General features: G+C 45.2%; 1 protein-coding gene across 1 annotated transcript in view; it reads left to right on the top strand.

Annotated features, from left to right (window-relative positions):
* Nucleotides 1–20460, top strand: part of LOC108552808 (uncharacterized) — a 113864-nt gene that overhangs the window by 9227 nt on the left and 84177 nt on the right. Inside the window, exon 3 of the mRNA XM_017907476.1 lies at nt 3041–3206. Coding sequence (XP_017762965.1) covers nt 3041–3206 — 166 coding nt within the window. The remainder of the gene's footprint in view (nt 1–3040; nt 3207–20460) is intronic.

Genomic DNA, 20460 nt, shown 5'->3' on the forward strand with positions numbered 1-20460 from the left:
AAGAAAAACGGGAAATAAAACAGAGGAAACAATTTAGCGAGAATGCGTGCAATCGTTTCGCGTTGCCATTAACGAAACCGGGAAACCGAGTGAACTACATCCGCGAAATTATCGGGTCGGAGTGTTTAAAATTTGCAGTCGCGATCGACGCGCGGAACGATTTTCGCGACGCGATTCCGCGCACGCGTGGCAAGTACGAAGATAAACGCGGAAAGTCCATTTAATTACGACGACGTGTTCAGCCGCGACGAGTAAGGGAAAAAATGAAGCAAAAGGGAGAGAGAAAGAAAAATGGAGGTTGTGGGAGAAAAAGGAAGAAAGCGAGGGAATTAAGCGCCTTCGGACGCGAACAATTAGGTGGAAAAAGAACGAGCGGAATTCAGTGCAGGAAGCCGAAAGGGTGGGCTGGAGCGTGAAAAAATATGCTAAAGGACAGGAAGGAAAAAAAGGGTGCCGAGAACGCGGAGGGCATTATATAAATTCAGAGAGGCTTGCACCGTGGGCTGGACGCGTCCCATCTCTAATGGGTCCACCCATTATGACAATTGCATCCCCCGGATATATAAAACTAAACAAAAAACACGGGGTAAAAGAGGACGGACAACGAAGCATGACAACGATACGCCGTCGTTGCCCGACGCCGGAAGAAAAAGGCGAAGAAGATGGCGCAGCTCCTGCTGCCCTGCCGCACCGAATATCGTTTCGCCTCGTAGACATTCTAATTCGACCCGACGAGATGTACTACGAGTCGTTGCCATAGTCCCCGTTTACTTCGTCCTGTACTTCACCGTGCCTTTTTCGTGTTCTGCCTGTACCCTCGTGTCAACCATAGGCCCATTTCCGGTACCGATGTTACGAATGTTTATCATCGACGTGGAGAGACAGGACTGCAATATGGAAATAATATTTCACGCCATGTTCCATGTTCAAATATGGAAATTACCGCAGATGAACCGACGATTAGATCCATTCGGATAGTTCCAACTGCGTTTTAATTATGGTGCTGTACGAATATTGGAATGTTGCAGATTGAGCTGTGCATGCTGGTGAAGTACCGGTGTAATAGTAAAAATGAAACAAATACCGAGTATTATATTAAATTTCTTCTTCTCTGAAGACTCTGACAAGCTTGTAACTCCAGCTCCGAGAAATTTATTCTTTCAGAAGATACGACTTTAGACTCGTTCGCAATTTTGCGCATCTAGTTTAAGTATTGCTAAATATATATATCTCTCGTTTATTTAATTTTAGCAACAGAGTTTTAAAACGACAATTAAGTCGAGTTTGCTGGACTCGATGCGTTCAATTGACTGGAAGATTTCGAGCTCGAATTCACAGAACGCTCTCGTACGGAATTACGCTGCTTCCAGTTTTCGACTCGGTTTATACGCGAGATTATGAACGCTCGCGTATTCCTGGCGCTTTACACCGGAAGAAAAAAGAAAGCACAGCTAGACACCGATACGTAAATATCGCGCTACGCGCAGTTACACGGTTTGCTTGTTAGACGATATTTGTTTTACCGTCCCGACGCTGTTCCTCTTCTCTGCGAGCGTGCATCCACGAGCGCTGCTCGAAAGTAACTCTTAAATTTGCTCACGGTTATGTCACCTCGAGCACTCGCATCGCGACTCGGCTTATTTTTCCAATTTTCCTTGCGAATAAATTTCCGAACAATCCGAGAGGAAAATACTAATCTTCAGCGAAATTATTTCATCGGTGGAATTATCGGATGATCGATTACGCCCGGAAACAATCGCGATAAACTCGGCAGATAAAAAGATGGCGGGCAAAAAGTTTCTATCCAAACGATTCCGCTTATTTTCCCAATTTTCCTTGGGAATAAATTTACGAATAATCCCGAGAAAGAGCACCGGATCTCGAGTGAAATTACTTCGACCGATGGGAATTATCGAATGACCGATCGTTTCGTGGAACAATCGCGACAAACTCGGACAAAAAGCACAGGCGAAAAAGGTTTCTATTAGACCGAAGATCGATTGACGGATATCTTAGATCATCCCGGGCGAGCCGGTTTAAAAACATAATTTTTCACGGCGGAACAAAAAGCAAGCGGACGTGGTCGAAATTTTTTCGTCACCGTATCACGGTCAGTTTGCAATATCGCGATTCACGTGCCACGATCGAGCGTCGTTTTTCACGCGGGCTCTTCGTTTTTCCTCGATCATCGTGGCGCACTTGAACTATCGATGGGCGTCCAACTGCGCCAGCCCCGCTCCATAACTTTCCCGTAATGTCCGTGCACCGTGCGAGTACCGTTGGCGCGAGGCAGCGCGATTAAATCGCCAACTGATATTGGCATACGGGAAAATTTACAGCGAATACTCCGCGACGTTTCTAGCCGTGTTTCGCGGATTTTAATTGAATGTCTGGCCCGCCACGCCGCCGCGTGCTTTTTTCCTTCCCCTCTCGCCTCGAATTTTCATGGCTACGGTTTCCGTTCCACCAAGTCGCGTAAACGAGATCCAGATAGAGTAATGAAAAAGGCAGAAAAAGCCACAAACAAGGAAAACAGTGGTCCATTGGATACGAGATGTCGAGAGATGATATAAAAGGGGTGGTTACGCGATCCTGTTTAACACTAGAACCACCAACCCTGTCAAAATGACTGGTCCCAGAATTTTCATTTTCGCAATCACCGAACACATACATCTGCTTTAAGAATAAAATTGGTACCAACTCGTATTAAGAAAGAACTGTAATCAATATATTCACTCATATTCGTCGTACCGCATCGTATTACTATAATCTGTACACGTTATAGTTAGGTGCCCACTAAAGATCGGTAGTTCTAGTGTTAATTACAGGATAAAAGTCGAAATATGAAGTCGAGTATATAGGATACTCGATGCTGCGAATTTAGTTTAAACGTCTGGTCGTCAGGTATTTTTATTCCCTCTTTAACTTCGAATTTTCGTAAATCGAAATCGAAATGAAACGCGAGGTGTTGAGTAGAACATGGAACACGGTACTTAACGACGCTCGTGAATTTAACACGCGCGTTTTTGTGTGCTTTCAGAGTGCGACTGGGTTTACGAGGACACCGAGTGCCACAACGGATGCGTGTTAGCCAGCCCCGGATATCCTGGCCTATATCCTCCGAACATCCGGTGTCGCTACTTAATTACTGCCGGTCCACGGATGTCCATCGCGATTAACTTCACCGCCGTGCTCCTCCCTATCAAGTGAGTACTCTTTTTCAACGTTTCTCAATGCAACGTCCTTCCTCCTTCTTCCTCTTTACGCTCTCACGGGCCAAGGCAAATATTTCCACTCGACGCAATCTTTGGTAGATACACAGGACGTAGCGTGTAGACAAATGATAAGAAAATTTTCAGACGTACATCGATATTTGGATGTTATTTTTCATTTTATTTCCCGCTAAGATAAATATTCCACGGAAAGTAGACAAACGTTCCACGCACCGCGATGCCAGGCCAAAGAAGAACAAAATAAAGCAAACTCCGGAGCGCAGGAAACTAACGTAACCCTGAAATAGCGTCGCGACCGGGCGGCAAACACGCGCCATTCCACGAGGCGCCATAATTCCGGCAAACAACATTTTCAGCCCCGCGCCGGGGACTTCTGACGTTCGACACGTCCGCAAATATTTAAATAACAACCTCTCGTCGGCGAAGATAGAACTGGAAGCGTCTCGGCTGGAGACGCGGCCCGCACCGGCGTGCAGGCTGTACATTTTAATGTCAGGCGTCGACGAAACCAATTTCGAACGTCGGATGGAAGCGGTCCCCGACGGGATGGCGCGGGTTCTAAGGTGTTCCATGAAATTCGAGAATATAGAAATGTCGCGAGTCGATACGCGCTTGCGGTGCTCGCGAGGGTCGCAACCCCTCGCCAAGTGCCGCGTCGACGAGGCTTGATAATGCGACTCGTTCAACCACATCGCCGACGAGCTGCAGCGACAGCAGCCCCGCTCTTGCCTGAATCATCCCCTCGAGCAGGAAGAAACGCGCGAAAACTCTTGTTATTCCGTGTATCGAGTTACCTTCCAGACCCTTCAGCCAGTCCGTCTTTCTTGTCTACCCCTCCGACGATTTCGCGTTTACTTTACGGGGAAGCTTTCGAAATCGTGGGTAGTTTCTCTTTTATAGATGTCGGCCGTGTTTATTTTCCCAGCGACGAATTTTTTCTTTCTTTTCCTTTCTTCTTTTTCTTTTCTTTCGCTCGCGTTTCATTCGATTAAAACACGCGACTTACGGGATCGTTGGTGGGTTCTCGGTGTTCGCGAGGGGGTAGCTATTTTCGAGACTCCGGCTTTTAGTTTGTCGATATTATAGTCCATCCTGCTACCGGGTAAAGTACCTAGGATTTACTAGGCGAAGCTTTAACTGAGTTTTCGAAGGGTAAATTAAAATTTGGTTCGCGGAGGGTCAATCTGAACGGAGTTTGCCGGAGTTTGCAATTTTAGCGCGCCCGCGTTTCCTATAGTCTATCGCGAATATTAATAGGGATATTTATTTGTTCGAAAAATTGATTTCTAGGTGTTGAGAATGGTTGGAAAGATAGGGGTGAAAGTAGAAGTATATTCCGTAAAAATTGACAATTTTTTGAAGTACCTAATAGATACTGCAGAGTTTTATAACGTATAATGCTATATATAGTCGAGTAGTTAAACGACAAAGATATTAACAATTGACAAAACAGTACCGAGTATAATCATCAACAGAGCACTGTATACGCTTGATTAATCTGTTCACTGACGATTTAAATTTTATAGCAATTTTAGAATGAACAATGGATAGATCATATATAGGTAGTAATATTAACAAATGACGATACAGTACTGAAAATCATCAACTACACGATACTGTAGCGACTGAATTAATCTGTTCGCTGATCATCTAAATTCTCCAGCAATTGTTGAATGATCAATGTATAGAGCAATTGTTGCTGGAGACATTGACATATATTTCCATGTTTCCAAATTTTCGATTTGGAAATTTTCGTATTGTCAATTTTTCTATATTTTCTATTCCATTTACTTTAAAACTCTTCCTCTTTCATTTTCCTATTTATTTGATCGGTCATGGTGAGTTCAATGTCAAAATGATAGATCTAGAGACGATGGAATTAACGATAAAGAAATATTCCGTGGACGAAGAGTGTCTTCGAGAGCACCCGATGGTACTACAAAATTTGACAAACACCCTGCGTTCTAATTACGAATGAACGACGAAGACGGTACGCGTCCTCGATCTTTGGCATGCATCTTCGACACGCTCGCCTATTCCAAGCTGCTCGCGTGCGTACTCTTAGCTAGTTTCGTATTTCATTAAACGCTGAATATGTATAAAGCATCGTACCACGTTCTCGTTGCCGCTTGTTTTCGAACTTCGACAACTTACCGCGAGAGGTAACTTCGGTCCATTATCCTCGACGGGCCGCGTACGTGCGAGCTCGTGTGTGTATGGTAATCCGAATGCAAGATAGGGCGGGAAATCTTCGAGCTGGCTGGCGAAAGCCGAAGGAGGGCTATCGAATCGCAACCTATTCCCTCTCCCATGAAGCACCGTGTCTCTGCTCGTTAACGGTGTAAGCGTTGCTTCTTAACCTGGATCAATGATACGGCGGATTATGGTCGCGTGCAGTGTGTCGATCCACTGAAATTAATCGAGACTGTGTCTAGAAACTGTTAATCCTATGGTTGCTGGAAAATATCTGGACACGTATCAACGATGAAAGATAGGCTTCGCACATGATCGATGTTACTTATTACGGTGCCGTTCAATGATTTATGGGAGCACGTTATCAATCCCCTCTGGCTGCACGTGGTATTCACTTGGAAATATTCCATATGGGTTTAAAATGGTTACTCGATTTTTCAAAAATTTTAACTTTCGGGACACAGGAATAACATTTTCCAGGTGAAAAGGCGAGGCTTGTTTACGGTGTCGAGCGAACGAGTTCGATGAACGAGGAACTCAACGAAGGGTGCTTGGTAATCGTTGTATAGGAGGTGGAAAAGGAGAAGAAAGGGAGAAGTATGAGGGAAATAATCACGACATGGGAAAGCAGTGCGGCGCTTTTTCGCGTTCTTCATTGCCAGCGACTAGTATTTTACGGCGCCGGCTGCTCGAAAGCACTTCCATACGAGGGGCAGACGTCAAAAGTACACCGAGCACTTCCCCCTTCCTTGAAAAGCGAACACGCGTTCCCGTCTTTCTGTTCCGTGGCCCCTTTCATCACTTTCTCCAGCGTCGCGCCATTCTTCCCCGTGGCGAACAAAGCTATCGGGAACCGGCCTGCGATCCGTCCGAGGCTTCTCGCGGGAATTTTAAACCGGATGGGACAGCTGATACCTCGATCGAGATACGTCTGTGTGTCGCTTTGAGCGAGTTATTAACACTTTCGCTTTTCAGTTCGCTTTTAATCTCCACGCTTTCCTGCAACCGAAAGCTCTTTGGCGCAGAGTAAATTTCAAGCTGACTGCCGGTCTTTCCCGTTCACATTTCTGCTTAAAGTATCGTATTTGTAAACTACTTTAAGTATCCTTCTCGACGAATACACGTATATCGGTATATTTGAAATTTTACGTACCGTCTCATTCGCGGATCGCCGACGTTTTCAAATTCTACTCGAATAATACCAGGTTGCTGCGAGTAATTTCTCGCATTGCCGTTTAATTGCAGTTTATTGTTTCTGACGATGGGAGATCAAAGCACGCGGTTAATTTCGATGGCATTTTGATCCAGAGAATCGGAGGACGCGCAAAATCATTCTGCTCGCATCGTTCGCGAACTTCGCTCGACTCGCGTGTGTTCGATATTTCGCCCGGAAAATAGCATTTGAAACGGAAAAGTCAACGAAGATCCTCGCCATTCGTCACTCGTTTCCTCTCACCATTCGAACATCTTATCGCTTAAAATCCAATTGGCTACCTCTCGAATCGCGTTACCCCGAGACGACTCGCATGCGAATTCTCGTAAACGTACGAAAAAGAGGCAACGAGGTCGGGAAATGTAAAAACAGAGGAAAGATGAAGTTATCGCGCAAAAAGGCATCGATAACCAGCAAACACCGCCTAGTCCCGGTATACTGGAATATTTATGAGACCTTCGCTTTCCTTTCGTCTTCGTAGTAATAAATTTTCATAGAATATTCGATCCATTTTGATTTCCTACCAAGACAAACAACGACGCGTGACGAGTCAGAAGAATCCCCGAGGACGGAGCTTATTTCCCTCTGTGCAACGTGATCGAAATTCTAAACAGCGTCGCGCGCTTCCACCCTCTTTTCCTTCCGCTACCCTCTATGTCGGAGCACAACCGGCTACCGTCATTCCGTGTGAAATGATGATAATTCGGTCAGTCTGCACGTTGCGGCGCGATTCGTTCGTCGTTTACCGGCACGGTAAAAATTGCAACAAAAATTGCGCGAAAAAGCCGAACGAAAGTTCCGATACGCCGCGGGCCGCGATTGTCTTAAACTTTTCCCGCGATAACTCGTCAGCGTTGCAACTTTTTCCCGCGACATGCTAATTCAAACGAGCAAAACGTCGCCGCGAATGGGAGAAAAAAAAAACGCGAACGAACGACCTAGCGCGGCTAGTTTTAAACGACGATTAATCGTATACGCCGGGGTCAGCTCGAGCGGTTCGAAGCCGCATGGAAATTTCTAACAACTGCGAAACTGATTCACCGGCAATATCGCCGTTTCATGGAGATTCCGCGTGAAATCGCCAGTTTTTTCCGCGACTTTGTGACAACCACGCGAAACTATCGATCGCGATGGGGGAATGAAACGGAATTGCATCCCGAAACGCGGATCACGGAGGGAGCCGCGCAAACGTGGATAAATATTTATCGCCGGCGTCGAAGAATCGCGAGGCGTTTATTAAAATTTGTAGGAGGCTTTATTTATGGCGCGTCGATAATTTCCGCGGAGACAAAATAAATGCTCGTTCGAATGAACGCGCTTGCTGGCTCGTTATCGCGGGAGCGATAACTGCGGAATTAACGGGATCTCGATAAACGCGTCGAAAAGTATGGTCGGCTAATTACGAAAGTTCTGGCGACTCACGGGTTGTCTATTAACATCAACCCGCTCGGAAACGGTGTGCACGAGTAACGTTAATTACCCAGCGACACGTTTTCCGTCGAGGATCCCGTGACTTTGAGCCGCGACGCCACTCGACATACCTATAGAAAGACAAAACTGGGTTAACGACTGTCGCCGATCGATATCCTTCCGCAAAAATCCTCCCATTCTCTCCCGTTTTACATATTCACGCCCGCCCTTGTGCTTTATTGTCCCTAACGTTTATCACCGTTTCCCTTTATTTTTCGTCCCGATTGCGAATTTCAGATTTCTAATTTCGCATAGGGGTAAACCTGTCAAACCTTTTTACTCGAAACAACCAACGGCGAAACAGTCGAAACCGTTGTAATTAAAAATCATCGATTAAAGCGTGGTCTGCGAAAAGGAAAACCATGATAATTTACACAGTAAAGAAAGCGTAGGCGTAAGGAGACGTTGGATAGAATCGATATGTGGCAACTCATTGTTGACAGCGATAACCATTACACCGCGAACGCGCCGTAACGAACAAGCAATCGAACCTAATTCCCTCCGAATCTCGTACACGAGCCACTATTCCCGGGCGTTCAGTGGAGAACAAGCAGAATCCTTGCTAGAAATGGATCCGGACACGTGATTCGCAACAAAGAAAGGACAATATGTTCCGCGCGTTGTAGCCATTTGAATTCCGTTTTCCCCTGCCAGGCAGGAATGTAAACCGGCATTTGGATAACGGCCGGGTAACTTGCTCGAACATCTCATAGGGATCAGCCTTAAAGGATTCAAGGTGGCCAAACGTACGAGCCGTCTCGGTCCTGTGCCTCGTTCCGATTCATTATTCAGACCTTACTTTCGCCCCGCCGTTTGAAAGACGCTGATCGTTCTCCACCCCGGCGAATTCACACGGTGGCTGAGCCTCGACCAGCTCGAAACGAAGAACGGGTTGCCGGGGATGGAACCCAGAGCCTCCGCCCTCATCCATGCAAACGTCCAAATTATTCCAACTACACCGCGGAAACTCTGAGGCAGCGATTTCTTCCCCGGGCCCTCGCGCTCTTTTTCCGTGTCTCCTCCACTCCGACGCAAATTCTCTCATTCTCTCGCGAGCCTTTCTCCACCAGCCACTTCGCTCCACACACCTCCGTCGTTCCTCCAGACACGTATAGCCGCGGGTTTCGTGTATCTTTGAATTTCTGTCTAATGAGAAACATGAGATTTTCGGGATTGTTTGTTGGCCCGAAACGTCGGTGTTGAAGTGGATCTGGGAGCTGGAATTGCTCGAGGTTTTCCTGAATCTTGATAGTGTATTCCTTTCCTCGTCTTTTCTTTCCCTTCTTTCTTTATTCTTCCCTGAGGAAGTAGGTACATCGGTGTGTAGATTGCAGCGATAATTGCCTCGAGTGGGATATTAAAGAGATTTCGGGCCCGATAGACGGACAGCTTCTTTGCCCTTGGTATCAGGCGCGAATTAATAGTCTATCGAAGCGTGGCTAGATCTCTGATGAACGACTCGTGCCAGGAAGCTTCAAACAGTTCCAACGATCACCCATCTGTAATATACGACACGGCGACCAACATCCATCTAGTTCCAGGACATTTGATTCCGCTGCTTTTATTAAATCCGCCGTCAATAACGTCATCGACTATACACAGAGTGTCCCAAAGCCTCGTGTTATTAACGTTGTGACCATCTGTCACGTGCATCGTAAAATTCTACTCACCGCACGCTCATTGATTCGTGACTTCCTACGTTTCCATACACCAGCCCTTCCTCCTGCCCTTTGTCGCAGCTTACTTTAAATCAGTCTGTCTGGCTTCGTAGTACTCTAAACAGTGCAATAACAATTTTACAATTCAGAATTTCGAGTATCTACCAATTTTTACATCATCGGGGACGAGTTTATCAAGGTTAACGAGAAACTTCTTCAGTTTCCTCGATAAAGTAACGTCTATATGCATACGCCTGATTACTGATTGCTAAAGTTGACAGGATTTCTTCGTTACCTTTGGTTTTTTGTTTGCTCGGAAATTCCCAAATTTCGAAGATATTGTGGAGAATTAAGAAAACATGGCTGGCCAAAAATTCCCAGAAGAAACGGGACCCATTAAAAGTAAGTAATTCGACCGGTTGCATCGAAGGTTCGCGGTGAACGATGTCGGGGGCGCAAAATAATGGCTCGGCTCGCGTCGTCCTTAGCGATTCTCGTCGGCTGGAATTTAATAAGAGCCGCATAAAGTTAGGGCGGATTCCCGTTTATTCGAGACGGCTTCCCGCGCGTACCTGCGAGCCCGAGGAATATGTGTTCCACGTTCGTGGATGGCCGTGTGTGCCCGTGGCATAGTGTGTTCGCACGCTCCACGGTTCCGTGTGCAACGTGAAATAGAGGGAATAGCGAGAAGGAGGGGCTGAAAGCTTTTGTACTCCGCATCCGGAGTCACCTAGCCGCGCGACCATGCTTCTGCCGCTGGTAGCCTGCACTCGCTATTGGCTGCTAGTATATACGCCACCGAACCAGCAGCTTTTCTTGTCAGGCAAACTACGTTTGCGTACCTTTGTGGCGCTGGAGGCCAACAGCGACGCATTAACCCAAGACTTCCGGAATGGACCACGATTTCTTGCGCAACTTATCGCCAATCCTGCCCTTCCCTCTGCAGTTTGTTACGAGTACCTCTTGCCCGTAAAGATATCCAAGAAATAATCCGTGTTTGTAGAAATAATTATCCGCAATTCCACTGTCACGATCGAAATAGTAACCTAGAATAGTTCAGAATGATTTAGATAATATCGTATAGCTGAAATTTCTGCTAATATTTAATATAGAGGTATTATGTTAAACTCGTAATTGTAACGTTATCAGGAATGTATATACGCTATATGGTCATTTAGTCTACAACGTGTTTAAGATAAGGAGAATAAGAGTTTTTGAAAAGTGAGATATATAAGGAGCTATTCAGATTACGAAAGAGAGATAAAATAATTCGCGAATGGATAAGAAGACGTTATACGGGAAATTCAGATACGGTAAAATTGTTGAACATTAGCGTGGAATGTAAGTCACCTCATGAAACAATGTATGACAAATATTTCGCGCTTGGCCGTGCCTAAAAGCGCCCTCTTTCGTCACAACGGTAACTCGCGAGGTTATGTTAGTCGCGGGAACTTGGTGGCAAAAGAAAGACGTTGCCACGCGTCACACGGGATCCTTTTTTAAAATGAAGGAGCAGGAAAAATTAAGTACGCTCGAAAACCGCGTGATATTAAAGCGAAAACGGAATCTTATTAAACGCGGGTAAACAGGCGAGGAGATACACGAGACCAATCTGTGGTAAACGTATTGTAAATATTTTTAATTAAATATTTCCCGGTTAGCGCGGCGTTTTTACGCGCTAGGCATTTGGTGTACGTTGAAAAATGTAATAACGCCGGCCGCGACAGGCATCGGGAAAGTTTCAGTATGGGGGGACACGCGCGACCCCCTGCCCGACCCCCCCCGCGACGAGTAAAATTCCGCCGTTGTGTCCCCTACCCCGCTATAAAAATGCTAAAAGCGATGAATCTACATACCATTAACGATGCATTTTCGTTTCATTCCGTGGCCGACGCGACACTGCGTGCAACATTAATTAAATCAGCCAGGCCGACGTGTTTCGGTAATTAATGAAGTGTCACGAAAATCGAACTATATGCAGATACGTTGAAGAGTCTGACACGCGCAATTTCGCCGATAAAATCAAGTTACTCGTGGCTCGCATAGTCACCGCCCGCGGATGCTGTTGCAAAAATTGAAAATCGCTTTAACGGCAACGTTATCTCTTTATCCCGGTTTATATGTCGCGAAATATAATTCGTGGCTATAAAACTGAAACATCGACGAACATTCGAACGACGATGAATTAATTTACGGTTCCTTAGTCGATTCGGTCAAGAGAACTCGATTATCGTCGTGAAAAAATAATACGTAATGAACGATTAGTACTAAAAACTACCGTGTATGGCGCTAGCAATATCACTGAACGAGAATTTCTGTTTCCGGTTTATTCACGGTAAAATTAATTTTATAAGTTTAATTAACTCGGTTATAAAATAACTTTGTTATATATTAATTATTTCCCAGTACTATTTTATCGCAAATAATATCACTTTATATATATAGCGAGTAGCAAACGAATATTATAACATTAAGAAATTACGTAATTGGTTGCTGCATATCGAATAGCAAACGAATATTATAAGATTAAGAAATTACCTAATTGGTCCAATTGGATGACCAATAGCTTTTGTCCGCAGTGTCGTCAGATGACCACGTGACCCACGGTTATTGCATCATATTCGTTGCTAATATGCGTCGTAACGAAATGCCACGTCATAAGATGGTAGACGAAATTTTTCGGGAAAGATATACAATTATACGCGGAATGTACGAACTTTTCCGTCTCGACATTTGTTTAGTGTTCATATTGTTCATGTGATACAAGTCATTTCGACGGAATACTAACCGGATTCGTAAAAATGTTAACGAATGTAAGTGTATATGCGACGTGTGTCTTGTGTGAAAGGAAACACCGAAGGCAAAGAAGAAACGTATAATAATGGACGAGGATAAAACCGTTTCGAAATTTCATCACGGATAAGAAGATTTGTTCCATCCCTTGAGGACTTGTATTTAACGTGCCAGCCGTTAAAAGTAAGAGAATTTTTTACCATTAGTACTAGTCGTCATATTTAATACCATTAATATTAAGAGGTTAAGCGAATATGCCGAAATAAATTCGTAATACGTATTTCGAAATCGTTATTTCTAACTTTTCCATTCGTACGCGTCTAACCTCACATAAAATTTCCAAACGCCCTATTTCATTTTCTTGGCACTATCAACTGCTTTTATACAGTATCGGTCTCTAATCGTTGTAAATGAAATAAAGCAGCGAATTGTGCGAACCGAAAGTAGCCAGAGGCTCGTTTCTTGTGCTCGCGGAAAGTCCTTACGAGCGAGGCAGACCACGACAAAAGGGTTACAATGCTTTGATACGCTCCGTACATGTTTGCGCGCGTGTGTGTGTATCGTTCGCGTTGTGTATTCAGCTGCGCAGTATACACGCAGGCCAGAAGAGATTTCGCATGTCCGGAAGCCCCAGGGCTCGTAACTGAAGATAATTGGCCGTACACGCGTTGTTCTCCTACCACTGTCCGCGAGCTATTACCGTGTTGCTCCGCGAATTTCCTGTCCCATTCTTTTCCGTTTCCCAAGCAACAACAGCGGTGACAGCGGGGGAGAAAAAATTTTTGCTATGTCCCCCGTTGTCCGGAACGTTTTCACCGGGAAACCGGTTTTAATTTGCGAAATGAATTCTTGATAGTGCGCCGACTCGCGACACCGGGGTCCTCGTAAATCGGGCGTCGCTCGACGAAAACGGTTTCCTCGTTCAGCGTCGCCCGCTCCGTCGCCCGTTCTTTTGCCGTCCCTGCGCGCTCTATCCCCACCACTCCGCCTTGTAAATCGTTTCCCGACGAACGAATTTGCGCCGTGAACGCGGACGATTTATTGCGACTGCTTTTCCCGCGTCGAATTCCCGGACTTACCATAGCCGTTATTCATCGGTCGTATTAAGGCTTCGACGCAACGGTCCTGGATATTTAATCGAGCCGACGGATTCGATTCTCTGTCCGCGATTTAATAACGACAAATCGCGGAGAGATTCGAAACGAGCGTTACGTAGCCAGGGGCTTACCATGACGATCGATGCGCTATGAATTGCTTCGAGAAGACGTTTTTTCAGAGGATACGCTCCAGCAACTTTTCTTGTATTATGAAAAGAAGTAACTCCAGGAGTCTATTGGAAATCTATAACGATGTTCACAATATGTCCATGGATGGAATTTATGCTGAACAGTTCGAGAATGAAAGGCACTTATACTGCAAGTGGGAAAAATATATTTTAAATAAATGAGATTCGGGTTTTAGAACGGTGGTAATTCTTTTGATGAGAGGGAGGGGAGCACCGATTTCGATGATCTTTAAATATGCGGAGGTCCTCTTCCACGATTGCTGTAATTGATTAGTCGACAGATATCCTCGACACGGTGAAGTTGCTTGAAGGGATGAAAGGGAAAGGAAGGGGTAGGTTTCATCCTGGGCCCACTAGTGCGCTCAATTAGGCTACCTAACGGGCCCTGTCTTAGACGGGAATATCATTGGAATATCTGAAAATTCTATGTATAAGTACAAATCTGTGATTCTGTATGCCAATCCACGATCACCTCTTATCTCCTGTTTTTATAAACAATGCCATGGGCCCTATCTACGAACCACGTCTCGCGCCCGTGATATTCACGCTCGGGCCGATCTCCGTACTACGAGTCTCACACGATATTATAGGCGAAGGTGTTAAACACGATCGTTGCGGTTCCATATGAAATAACTCATTACGCTTCTGAATCAATATTTCTACGGCAAATATAACGAGATAGGGAAACATTGCGAATTTGCCAAATAAAGTGCTCCGAGGTAAAAACGAATTAACAGAAAACCCGGGTAAGTTCATTATCCCCGCAATTGACAGTCGTGACATTTGCCCGTTACAAATGGCAATTCGAAGGTTTGCTCGCGCGATTTCGCGCGTCCGAGCTACTTGTCCCATTATCGCAATTTTCCGGCCATCGATCGCGAAGTTTCGGTAAAATTGACCGAGCAAACACGCGACGCGCGAGCCAGACAGAGAGAGGGAGAGAGAAACAAAGAGAGAGAGGGTGTCGATTTTCGGGGCATTTAATTATTCGAATAATTTATTCGCTCTCGCGGAACGCGTTGTTGGCTGCGTGAAAATAAGCTGGTTCGTTATTTCGATGGGCCGCAAACTGGATGGACGGTGAAATCTGACAAAATGGAAGAAAAATTCGCAATAAGCGGCTGCGTTGGTCTGAACGAAAATTTCTCATATCGAATATTCAAGTCCGTCCCAGTGACCAGATTATCCCGTAAGCTTCGACGATATTTATTCGTTTATTTACCCCCGCAGAAGGGTGAGCGGGAAAGCTTGACGGCGTCGTGGCGGAAGCGAGACGCCGGCGTCGCCCGGTCGCGCGACGCTGCAATAACGTCCAGCAAACGAGCATCGTCAAACTTTTCTGTCGATGTAATAACAGCTGACAATCTCTGGCGTGGATTTTGCAATAACTACGAAAGCGTCGCCGTACCCGGCGGCCGTTTCAAAAAGCGCGCCACACAGATTAAACGCTTCATCCGGCCACCCTCTGACCAGGAGTTTCCTAATTTCGTTTGAAACTGTACATAACAGCGACGGAAGCAGTGCGTGAAACGGGATGCCTGCTCTACTTTGGAATGTAAGAAAAATATCAACGGCGAGAAGGAAATCAAAGCGTTTAGCGTGCAGGGAAGTAACCGTATTCATTTGTGCAGCAACAGATATCTAAAGTTTATATATTGGGTTGGCAACTAAGTGATTGCGGATTTTGTCGATAGATGGCTTCTGCACATTCTTTTGTTTTGTCAACGTGTTCAAGGCACCTAACTTATATTGTTTTCTTTTTGTTTGGACTTCCGCCTTTAATTTGGTTGAAAAATTGTATCGATTAGTCATTTAGTTTCGTTTTTATCCCAATTTAAAAATGCGCATTTCGGACATATTTTATTGTTTTATTTCCGTAAAGACAAGAACGCATCGCAAGCATGTAAGAAGTTATGTGCCGTAAATGGGAATGAAGCCTTGAAAGAAAGACAGTGTTAAAATTGGTTTGCCAAGTTTCATTCTGGTGATTTTTCACTGAAAAATGCGCAACAATCTGGTCGTCCAGTTGAAGTTGATGAGACCCATATCAAGGCCAGTATCGAATCAGATCGTCGTAGCACAACACGTGAGATTACAGAGAAGCTCAATGTATCGCATAGATGCATTAAAAAAGAAATTAAAACGACTTGGCTATGTCAAGAAAATCGATCAGCTTAAGGAAATTCATTTGACGCAAAGCATTAGCATCTGCGATTCGACTCTGAAACGACAGCACAACACGTGAGATTACAGAGAAGCTCAATGTATCGCACAGATGCATTAAAAAAGAAATTAAAACGACTTGGCTATGTCAAGAAACTCGATCAGCTTAAGGAAATTCATTTGACGCAAAGCATTAGCATCTGCGATTCGACTCTGAAACGCAACGAAATTGATCGATTTCTGAAGCGACTGATAACTGGCGACGAAAAGTGGATAATTTATAACAACGTTAATCGGGAAAGATCGTGGGTGATGCAAGATGAACCAGCCCAAACGACACGAAAGTCTGAGATTCGCTAAAAATTTTGTATTTTCCTTCTTATTTAAAATCTGTAATCACTTAGTTGGCAACCTAATATATAGGTGATATATATATACATTTATGCGAATATAAAGAAACAAGAGCTTTAAACACGCCCCTATGGGTCGCAATACTTTAAAAGCGTTCTACACTGTTCCGTATTTGAGGCAACAGGCCCTTTTAAATCCAAAAATCGACCCCTTGATGCCTGCATAGTATCGATGGTCCTTGAAATCCTTGAAAGATCGGTATTGGTCTGCAACCTCTAACAGGTCTGTCACCATCGCGATAAAGTTTGCAAAAATCTTTCGGAGACTCCCTGTGTCCATTTATATCGTATAACGCGTGTATAGGAATTGATAAATCGGCAGTTTGGGAACTGTTGCACTGTTTCGCGGGCCCTTTAAATCATCTGCCGATGTTTGTTAAAAAAGAAAAAAGGAAAAAGTGGGAATAAAAATGCGTTGCTTCGGGAATGGAGCAACTTTCTCTTTAGGGAACGTTACGACTCCGGGAACGACGTAACTTTCGTATTACGTATCCAACCGCATTTTTTCGTTAGCGATAAATCAAGTAGAAGCACGGTTAAACAAACTGCGACGATTTTCATGTCCGCCGAAACTCTAACTCACAATTTGACTGGGAAAAAAAAGGGTATTCACGGATCGAAAAGAGTATTCGTGTATGCGATGTGCGTGTACACGAGTAAAAGGCGATTGGAAAAAATATAGAAACGAATCATGGGTTCGACGGTTGCAAACAAAAATACCAGCATAAATCTCTGAGCCGTCCGATGCTGACACGGTGACCAAAATCTTCCGCAAAGGCCAACGAAAATTTATACATTTATTGGTATCCTACTCCTCGTCCGGTCATGAATTTCGACCTATCGATCTCCAGACTATCGCGTCTTTATTCATCTCTGTTGATGTTATCGCGTCCCGAATACACCGATTGCACGCGATGTTCGCGGCAAACAAGCCGGAAATACAAATAAATAACGAATGTAAATAAACAAAGCAGCAGCGTAAATAACCGAATGAGGAACACAAACAAATAAACGGGAAACGCAAACAAACCAAGCGGGAATGTACACAAACAAGGCCAGAATATAAACAAACAAGCGGAGAACGTAAACAAACAAGCGGAACCGAAGGAAAAATCATCGGAGTCTTCTCGTGGAACGTTTCTCTGAAAGATTTAGGGAACATCCGCAGTCTCTCTGCACCCTAGTCTCTCTAGTAGAAGATCTTAAATCAACGACCCCTAACAATAGATCCAAACTTAAATCCCAACTCGCCCTCCTCGTCAACCAGTTCTTCTGCCCCGGCAGTCTTCATAACTCAAATCCAAACTTATATCTTCACCTTTTGCCCAAACGACGATCTTTCACCACCGCGAGCGCGGGACCAAAGAAAAGACCATGGACCTCGCCAGCTCCGCTATACCACTGCCATTGTCTTCGTCCACTCGTCGTTTCCACAGCCGTAACAAAAGATCACGATCCGGGACATAATCGTTAACCTATGTGCAGCATTTATCGCATTACGTACCACGGGAGACCCAGTCGTCATATCGCGACGTTCATACGACACTGATCCACCGCTGTGGTCTCGTGGCCATTGCGCCGGAAACGAGGCAGCAGCTCGCAATATCACGCCACCGTTTCCCAACTATGCTCTCTACTCGGTCTCGACTCCATCTTCGGACCAACCGTGAACAGTCTGCCACCAAGATCGAATGCTAAGTGGGCAGACTACCGGCATAGCGTTTCTACTGCGGTTTCGTTCGCCAACGTCGGCGTCGCGACGCTGCATCCCCTTATCGCCACGAATAAGCGGTTTGACGGTTTGTTTCGCCAACTGTCCGGCTTGTTTCACGAATTTCACTGTCGCCGAACCTCTCTGTCTCGTGTCATCCTTGAACGAACTCCTGCGATCGAGTTCCGCGATGGACGAAACCCTAATCGATACTCGTTTACATACTAGTTCCACGATTCATAAAATTGAACTCTCGATATCCTCGCTTACGATCTTTCTGGTAGGAATGGAGGAAAGAATATTTAGACAAATTTCGATATCGCTATAAACGAGATCTATCATCGATCGATGTACAAAGGCGATATCGCGTCGTAAATCGCAAGTTAATTTATCGTGAATCGCTGCGGAGGAGATTTGGCGAGCACAGGATGAAAAGGATTGCGAAACGAAATCGGGTTCTTAAGAAAGGCTCGTATGCTCGCGTGCGAGTGCATCGCGTGCAATCTCGTTGCGTGGCGAGGCGTAGTTTGCAGCCACGAGCTCGAATAACGAGCGCAAAACGATCCTATTATTTAAATGAATACGTTCGCGAAAGTGTACACGTCGGAAGCCGGCGTTCCTTCGAAGGAGGAACTGTTCCGGGCGCAAGGAGTCGGTACTGAAATTAATGCACGTTACATCCGGCGAACGGTAAGCTTGAGCAGGCTGTTCAGCGGGTTTCGTGCATGCAATTACGCGGAAACATGGAGGGCAATTCGTTCGAAAAATGCATTATGCATAGTGACGTTTTCGAAAAAAGTGCCCCCGGTATTAAACGTGGCCAAGTGTTACGAACGCGTAGAGTTGTTTTATTAAAGCGGTAGAATTTACGGGGAAATTTGAATGCTTGGTCGCACGCGTTCTACGGGTTGCAGACAACCGTGGAATCTCCTCTCAATCGTTCGCGGGTACATCTTTTTTCTAGATATAACCTGTTGCTAATTAGTCGTAATTACTGTAAATTAACGTTATTCATAAAGTTAACAAAATATCGTTTGATCAAAACCGACCATCGCGGTCCAGTGCGCACTTTACGTCTAGCAGCGAGTAAATTAATTTACGCATAATTTGCCAGATGTCCGCGTTATTAACAAACCGATTGGTAAATTTCCGGTTAATAAGAGGTAGCCGCAATTGCTTGAAATTAATTAATATATAGGAAACGAAGGAAAGAAGGTGGCAAGAGGGAGAAACGTTTATTAATCCACCATTATCGAGGACCCCGTCCAATGTCCATGTTAATTACGGAGCTAACGGCTCTGAATATTAATCATTTTAATACACGGATGGGGTAATAGGTAATCGCGTGTTGGTTACGTGTAAATATCATTGCGCTTCACGGTAACGTTAGCACATTGTAATTCGTGATTCATCAGCCGGAGATGGACGAACGCGTTTCGTTGCTTCATAAAAGAATTTATTACGCCGACCGCGTTACTAATTGACTAATTAACTACGGCCGAACAATCGATGGTTATTATCGGGTGCAATGGACGCCTGTGGAAGATTTTCGGTCATCGATAACGAATTCTTCGGTCGTTAACCGTAACGCGTCGTCGATAACCTATAATTTTAACGAGGCTGGAAAAAATACCATTGGTCGGATCAAGCGTCGTTGCGCCGATCGAAACGATCCCCGATAAAAGCGATTTTAAATCCACCTGGTTTTCCCAGGTTACGCCTGAATACATGTTTACCTTTAATACCCCGTTACACCGTTTTCCTCGGGAACAACCGGCACGCTCGTTAAAACGTATCGCTGCCGCGCGCAATTACGTTCTCGCCGCGGAAACGCGAAAGAAACGCGAAAGAAAGGGAGAAAGAAACAATGGCGGGATTGAAACGAGGAAAAAGGCGAAAGGCCAAGCAGAGCCACGGGCATTAGCAATAATCCGGCCACTCGGCGATATCGCGAACGCGCTCTGCCCTCCGCGACCGTTCGCATTATAGTCGGAACGAGAATCGTTGGATCCAATTATACCCTCAAGAAAATATCTACGAAGAAGCTGCCAGCTGATAATCGGGCTACTTTGCATTCCGTCACGACGCGACGATCCGCCGTTCGAAAGGAACCGGGTGTCTAACCCGGCGAAACTGAAGCGTGCCAGCTAGCAGAGACCGAGTTATGCGGAAGGGTGGAAGGACAGGGATGATGGACTTGCACGATGAACCAGCTGCAAGAAGTCGCTGATAAAGAGAGCGGCGCCGAGAGTGGTGGTAGTTCGGTTATTTAAATCGTCGCGACGCCTGATTGGTCAAAGCAATGTAAATGCTCGTTTCGTTCTACGCTCT

The sequence above is a fragment of the Eufriesea mexicana genome, unplaced genomic scaffold, assembly GCF_001483705.2.
Source record: "Eufriesea mexicana isolate 0111107269 unplaced genomic scaffold, ASM148370v2 scaffold8101, whole genome shotgun sequence".
Classification (NCBI taxonomy): Eukaryota; Metazoa; Arthropoda; class Insecta; order Hymenoptera; family Apidae; genus Eufriesea; species Eufriesea mexicana.